Source organism: Anopheles aquasalis, chromosome 2 (assembly GCF_943734665.1).
Source record: "Anopheles aquasalis chromosome 2, idAnoAquaMG_Q_19, whole genome shotgun sequence".
Lineage (NCBI taxonomy): Eukaryota > Metazoa > Arthropoda > Insecta > Diptera > Culicidae > Anopheles > Anopheles aquasalis.
Window position 1 is genome coordinate 45,757,501 of NC_064877.1, and position 7,500 is coordinate 45,765,000.

At 44.6% G+C, this 7,500-nt stretch overlaps 1 protein-coding gene across 1 annotated transcript in view; it reads right to left on the reverse strand.

Moving 5' to 3' along the window:
• Positions 1-4,915: 4,915 nt before the first annotated feature.
• Positions 4,916-7,500, reverse strand: part of LOC126569278 (probable G-protein coupled receptor No18) — a 6,341-nt gene continuing 3,756 nt past the window's right edge. Inside the window, exons 4-5 of the mRNA XM_050226250.1 lie at positions 6,787-6,964; positions 4,916-5,596 (exon numbers count right to left, since the gene is read on the reverse strand). Of these exons, the coding sequence (XP_050082207.1) occupies positions 4,916-5,596; positions 6,787-6,964 (859 nt within the window). The remainder of the gene's footprint in view (positions 5,597-6,786; positions 6,965-7,500) is intronic.

Here is a 7,500-nt window from a genome sequence, read left to right on the forward strand (position 1 = left end):
TCAGTTAATTCAATTTCGTTTGGCATAAAAGCTACCTTTGTTTTGCTCCTTTAGCGGTAGCCAACAGGAGGAGCGTCTTTGGAATGGCAGCACAGTCCCCGGGTATGCTGCAAGCAGGAGCAGAGCACGCCAGGCAGCACCCTACGACCGCTTAGTGGCTTTGCTTTCCTTCAAGACAGTAAACGATAAATGTTTTCCTTCGCCTCATCACGCATCCGCTCGGATGCGGTTGTTCCCGTAACACCTTTTCTCCACATTTGTCCTTCGTCCTTTCCAAGATGCTGGCGAGATTCCGCAGCATCCGTCAACTGGTGCGGCTCACTTACTTACTTCCACCCGTTCCCTCTCTTCGCATTCCACGAATGCAGAGGTTTCACCTGAAGCTGAAGCTTGAATTAGGAAGTATTGTGTTGGTTTGTGTTTGTGAGGGACAAATGAAACATTGAATTTCCCCGAGGCGTAAGCGATGCGGCATCGCGAATGCGTCTGGTGGTTTGTTTAACTGCGCTACGATTTCAGGTTTCAGAAACATACCCCAGAGCAGTGCAAAACATCCGTTTAACGGTTTGTAAGCGGAAAAGGACACTTGACTTGCACTTTTCCGCTCGTAAAAGTGGAATAGTATAAAACGAAATAGCGTAAAATGTCTTCATAAGCGTAGCTACGAGCTGGGTAGGAGTGGTTTTGATGACGGGCGTAAAAAGGTCTCACTTCATTCGGATCCCTAGGTCCCCTGGTTGCAAACAGCTGAATCGACTCTTAGTGACGGTGCCATCCTCTGAAGCGATTCATCGCTGAATGGCCATGTTGATGAGTAATGTACATCAAGTGATACTTTATGGAGCCTTCTGCTGCCCATGCTTTCGAGGGCGCTTCAGCCGTTGGTGTTGGTGGAACTTTAATTGCGTCTGCATCCCTTTCTGCTAGGAATAGTCACATGAAAAGAGGTGAGATAGAAGAGACAAGCTTTAATGCCTGAAAACTCTGTAGACGACGATTAAACGCACGGCTAGTAAATTTGATTAGCGTGATCGTGTCCCTTCTAACACTCCGCACGAGAAGGTTCAAGGTCAGTTTTCAATTTATATTGCGTGAATTCGTAAGTCAAAGTAAATGTTTGCTTATGCTTGAGCACAACACAACCGAAATCTGATTTCAGACTCGGATTTCAGTACCGGCATCCAACCGTAACACCGCGTTGATGCAGCCAAGCGCAGGTTAGCGCAGCAAAAAACCTACACCGTAGCGTAGAACAGCTTTTGCTCCCTTCTCGTCGTCGTGGTCGTCGTCGTGGCCAGGTAAGATGAGATTAAAGGAAATGATAAGGATGTAAGAAAGCGTGAAAAGCGCGTTTGCGTGCCACGATGCGAAGCAGCAACCGTGGCGCATGTTTTATGAGGGTTAAAATGATCAAACAGCCCGGGCAGCAATGCCCCTCGCATGCAGACCGTCAAATAAAAGCCAAAACAAAACACGACAAAATAGACGAATGATGGTGGTTTGTAAAAAAGTTCTCACAACCCTTCTCAACTGTTCTGAAGGTGCTGATAACGCTTTCGATGTTGTCTTGCCCAAAAGGATAACGGTTATGCATGAAGCCAGCATTTAATCGTGTGGCACTTAATTTTTCCGCAGGATGGGAGGATCTTTAATAAATTTTGTTCTATTTGCCTTTCATATTTTTGTCATGAATAATTGCAATAGATAATTTTAATCAACATGGACTTTCCAAGACGCTGCCATCATTTTTTTAGCAGCCATTTTTTTCAAATCAATCATTAAGGGTACTAAGTTTTCTAACAGAAAGCAATCAGAAAATTCAAACTTAAATTGTTGTTCATGCCATGTTGTGTCTTGTATTTTATAAAAATATCTTTGATAGCAAATATAATCACAACGAATTTCGTCATTATTGAAATGTTATTTAATTATATTTTTCATGCGTAACTACAAGAATGACACTTAAAAATTATACATACGGCTCGTCTGTCTTTATATATTTAAAAAAAAACACTTCAAAATTATCATAGCACTGATGCACACTGTTGTTTTTGAATATGGGATTATTTTGGCAATCGTCTAATGATCAATAGATGCCTATTTGTTGTTCATTCAATTGATCTGTATTTTTTGCTAATTATTTTTAATTGTTATATAACATAATATAACATTTTGCTTCTCATTCTGTAAGTGTAAGTGCAATGTAACAAATGATTTCTTTTATGTCCGATAGCTGTTTTTTACCCATTCGATATCAGCTAATTACCTTCGCATCACCTTTGCCTCCTACAACAGGACACCAGGTACACCACGTAACGGCAAGAAACGGCTGCGGAGCTGGATGGAAGATTGGTTCTGTATTGACGATGGACGGTGTGCAACAGCATTGAAGTAAGTTTTATGATGATTGATTATCGTGCTGCGAGCTCTCCATAGAGCGAGCCCGTGGGCTACTTCCGGATACATAACATGCTACCTGGCCGCTACAATCACAAAAGGGCATCTCAGGGGCCATATCCGCCTTTTTACCTCGGTTTCTCGGGGCTAGCGAGGGGTGAAAAAGCTCCATCCTATCGGACGGTGGGGAACTAATGCAATAAAACTATAATGAGATTATAGAGCCGTCATGTTTCTCATTGAAACTGGACTGCTGAACCGGATTCACTCGATATTCCGCACTTGTCGGTCACGGTCGAAGTTTAGTGCACTTGGTGCGGTGCATTCCATTGCCAGTGGACCTCGGGACCACCTGGATGAATCTAGAGCACTGCCAGCCAGCCGGCCGGCCAGCGAGATGGAAGTTTTTAAAGAAATTTCCTGGCACGAACTTCCTGGCACCGGGACTTCCGTTCCAATGGGACACTGTTGAGACACGCAATGAGTTTCGATTTTTTTCTCCCATTGCGAATGTAATTTCCATCCGACGGTACCTGATAAAGCATACAGATCACGTGGTGTTTGTTAGATCGCGATAATTGGGATCATGGGCACTCTAAGCGAAGAGAGGGAACCAGATGCCTGTTCAGATATGCCATCGAATTTAATTAAGCCATTAAGCCTCATCACCGAAGGCTGGGTGCACGGGCTGCCCTGGTCAAAGCCCCCGGTGTATTGGCAATTTCTGCTCTCGCCAGCGCTCGATTCTGGGTAATATCGCTGGTTTCGCTGGTAACACCCACACTCCACCGGCAGGACAATGGAACTCTTTAATTACATGGCCACAACCTTAAGCTGGGCAGCTAATAAATTCATAATTTGATTGCTTCAAATTGGCAGCGAACACCGATCCGAACCGCTCAACGTTCAACGAATAATGCGTCTGGCAGTTGTTGTGGCGTTTAAACATTTGACTTGCTCTGTTCCGTTTGAGTTTTTGCAACTTTGTTCGGTGTCGTACCTGGAAAGAGGGAAAGTTGCAGAGAGATTGCTAAAGGGAAAGGCTGTTTAAAGGTGGGTGTCAAATAAGAAGACGGAACGGAAGGATCGAATATGATTGGAAAAGTTTACGATCTTACGACGTAAGTGAAGAGCGATAAGAATATCAAGTTAGAATGGAAAATGATGCTCATCTTCAGGAGTAACTGTTCGATTGTGTTGCATAAATCACTTTGAATAAATTGAAAAGACTCCTGTCAACGGATCACAATGAATTATTAGTGCGAAATGGAATGGAAAGCATTACACAAGTCATCTATCAACTATTGATTAATTTTGAATCGCAGCAAAACCTCGTACTACTCGATAGGTTCCTGTAAATTAGTAAATGCATTCATTACTCATTTTGCTATTGTTTTTGTTTCATCTCTGACAAAGAAACTTGTTCGTACTGTTATGCTGCAAGGGTGGTGGTTGTCCTCAAAATGATTATAAGCTGCCATTGTCCAACTAAAAGTTTCTTCGTAGTGCGGTCAGTTAGGCTGCGGTTTTAACAATTGAATGAACTGCTGTAGTTTGACCCATTATGAAATGTCTATTAAAAGTTTCTCCAATAGTAGTGCAGCATTATTTCCCTTTAGAATCATATTTGGATCATTTGACAAACAAAAGCCACAGTTGATTACTCTTCGTAAATTCGTGTTGTTTGAATTACTTTTAAATGAATCAAACACATTAAATTGCTTTTTATTCTTCATTCCAAGCGTTGAATTTCACAGAAATAAATCCAAAACCTTTTTTAATGTTTTAACGCTGAACAGGTACGGTTTTCCCGGTAAGTGACATTGTAAAATTCGTTCGGTTACTCCAGCAGTTGGGCGCCTCCATCAGTCTTGTACAGTCAAGTTCAAGGATAACGCAACCGGAATCCTTAATGCGGTAGTTGCATACAACTACGACTTATCCCATCCAAAAGCTTTTGTACGAGGCGAGCTTTTTTAGCTACTTTCGACCAGTTGGCGAACAGACGAAAGCTTCGAATCAGCGCAGTGAGATTTTTCCGTTCCTTCAAAACACTGTTGATGAAAATTTCCATTGCGGTCCTCATTTCCATTTGTTAGACGCGTTTGTTCGGTTATTCGGAAAAAGGATGGTTATCAGAAACACAAAATATTCGTAAATCTCTGAAACGTATTTATTAAATATACGACGCTTAATTGTCATTCCAGACACAACAGAGGGATTTTTTTACAATTTCCTTGTGCTTTGCTCAGTTTAAATTAACTTACTCCAATAAAAAAAGTAACACTATCGTATCTTTAACTCACAAACTAAGCGATAAAGCATGCAAAACGTGTATTTGTAATACGAGAACGGTTTGTCTTTATTCATGATTTGATGGCTACTGAGGCAGTCTTATGAATGAATGGTTCGGTTACATGTTTCGGTTTATGCACACGATGTAATGCTAATTGAAACCACCGCTACCACACGAAACGGACTCGTGACAAATGGCGAACGATTCCTTCCCTCCAGCGTTCTACGACTTGAAGAATGTTAGATTGTGTTTGTTTTTGAAAAACTTCCGCAACGTTAGCCGCCAGAACGCTACCCTGAAGTCGACATTGTAGAACGCGTAGATGAACGGATTGATGGCGCTATTAATCCAGCCGAGCCACGTCAGAAACTCCATCAGATCGTCACTCTTGGAGTCGTCCGGCAGGAACGGCATCAGCAGGTAGTAGACGAAGAACGGCAGCCAACAGGCGATGAATCCACCGACGACCATGCTGAGCGTCTGGGCGGTTTTGGTTTCGCGCTTCAACGACGATATCCGAATCGGTATCCGTTTACCGTGTAGCCGCACCTTGGTCGCATTGGTCGTCACGTTCGAGGCGCACGATTCCGACAGCGAGATCTGGCTGGCACTGAACTGCACCGTGTTGATGGGCCGCAGCTCGAATGTTGCACCCGAAAACCGGGACATTGCGCTGGCGTTGCTGCTGTTCCGGGCATTCGGAGTGATGCGCGTCGAGCTGAGAAACTCGTACAGTGTCTGGTGGGAGGTGTTGTTGCTACTACCGCCGTTGGTGTAGTGGGTGGCACTTAGCTGCCTGCCACCACTGCCACTACCGAACGCTCCGCTCACCATTTGCCGGGGGCTCGTGTCGGCATCCGATGTGCAGTTGTCCACCTCGATGTCGCAGCTCTTTTCCGTGGCCTGCATCAATCCGTCAACACCGAATGCGTCGTGAAATGGAAGAGAAAGACAGGGAAAATGATGTATTAGCAGTGTAAGATGGCTAACTGACAGATGCTCTGGGGGACCCAAAACAAACGATCTCAAAAGTCCGGGAATGTGAGTGACCTGAGGTGCTGCGTACTGGGCCAGCATCCTAAACTAACAGTGTACCCTCGGCCAGCCAGTATTTGTGAGCAAGGCAAGCATTATTTATCTAAACGGACTGCCGGACGGACACCAAAACAAACCAATAGTTGACGGAACGTTCTTCACGGAAGGTTGAGGAGGGATTGCGATGATTCAACTAGCTCGATTCTATTTTCATATTCTTTGCAGATGCTTTATCATTCTCAGCTTGAACCAATGTGAAGTTGATGGGTAAAAGGAGAGAATTAAATAAACTGTTGAATTAAATGACGACAGTTCGTTCGTTATGGCAAATAGATGGAAAACATAACATTCCGTGAAATGTTCTTTCTCTGTTTGATGTTTTTGGGTGGGAAACTGGTAGGAAATCCTCGTTCTATATAGCAAAACACACAGATCAAAGCAAAAACCGCAATTACAGCCGTATTGTACGAATGCTTAAGCTTCATCTTGCTCTCGGCGGGGGAAAAATGAAGCTCAAGGGAAGAGAGGGCGCGAAACAGCGAGTTAAAACCAACTTTTCTCATCCAAACCGTCTGCACTGTTTGGGTGGTTAAATTAGCGGAAAACAGGTTTAATTGATTTCGCATTTCACGCTCGAAACCACGAGGAATCTGGCTTAACTCTGGGGCCAGGTTTGTTGTTCACTCCGTGCAGATGCTCCGTGAAATGACAACCGTCCGCTTCCAGGAGGACGACAGTCAAGCGAGAGAGAGAGAGAGAGACAGACGAGGGACAATGAGCAATCCAGCGAGCCAATTCAATCCATTCCGGTCACCTTTATTACGGGTGTGCTTAGGAGTTTAGCCCTCCCCGTCCGGGGAAGCCGTGAATGTTGTCCGTTGGTGGCACAAGCCATTCCGCTAACAAAACAGTCTTCTGCGGGCAATGACCGTAGGCGGCATCATTAGCATAACAACGGTAGGTCTAAAATTAAATGTAAAAACCTGAAGCCACGGCTGGAGCTGGAAGTGAATAAAGGATGAAGACGTGGGAGCATTCAGCGCGCCACCCGGACTTACCTCCGTTTTGGTCATTCGGTTTTGGCGCGACGTTAGCACGCAGCAGATCTTGGAGTACACGTACAGCATCACGGTCATCGGGATGAAGAAGGAACCCATGGCGGAGAACACGACGTAGCCCTTGTTCTGGTTGTAATGACACTCGTAGCTTTGCAACGTTCTCCGGTCCTGATCGTACCTGTTTGGTGCCCGGAAAACGGGAAACCGAAACGAAACCGGTCAAGCGTGAGCATGAGAATTCAAGCGAGCATATCGAATCGCTATGAAACGAAACAAACAATCGAACTCCTTGCTCCACACATTCACATCCACATCGGAGATAATGTATGTAAGCGGCTCTTAAAGCAGACATCCAGACGCGGTTCCTATTCGCACAAACCTCACACGTGCCCGCTCAGCCAACCCATGAGGTGGTAGTAATTGATTTTCTTCAGATTAAATTTCATCTCTAGGTAAATGAAAAAAATATGTCGCCCTTTTTTGGGGGGAGAGTTGGAAAGGTAAACAGGCGAAGAGGGAGGTAAGAAAGGTTGCTGTGATGGTGGTAATCGTGGGTTTGGGGAAACCAGTTTTATAAGTACCGGTTGCCGAATGACTTTTGAACTTTTGAATGAACATTTGAAATTGAGTTTACCTTGCCACCGTCAATACGAAATGGCGGCGACATCGGTGGCTTCGATGGCGGTGGCGAGCAGCAGCAGCAGCGCGTTCCAG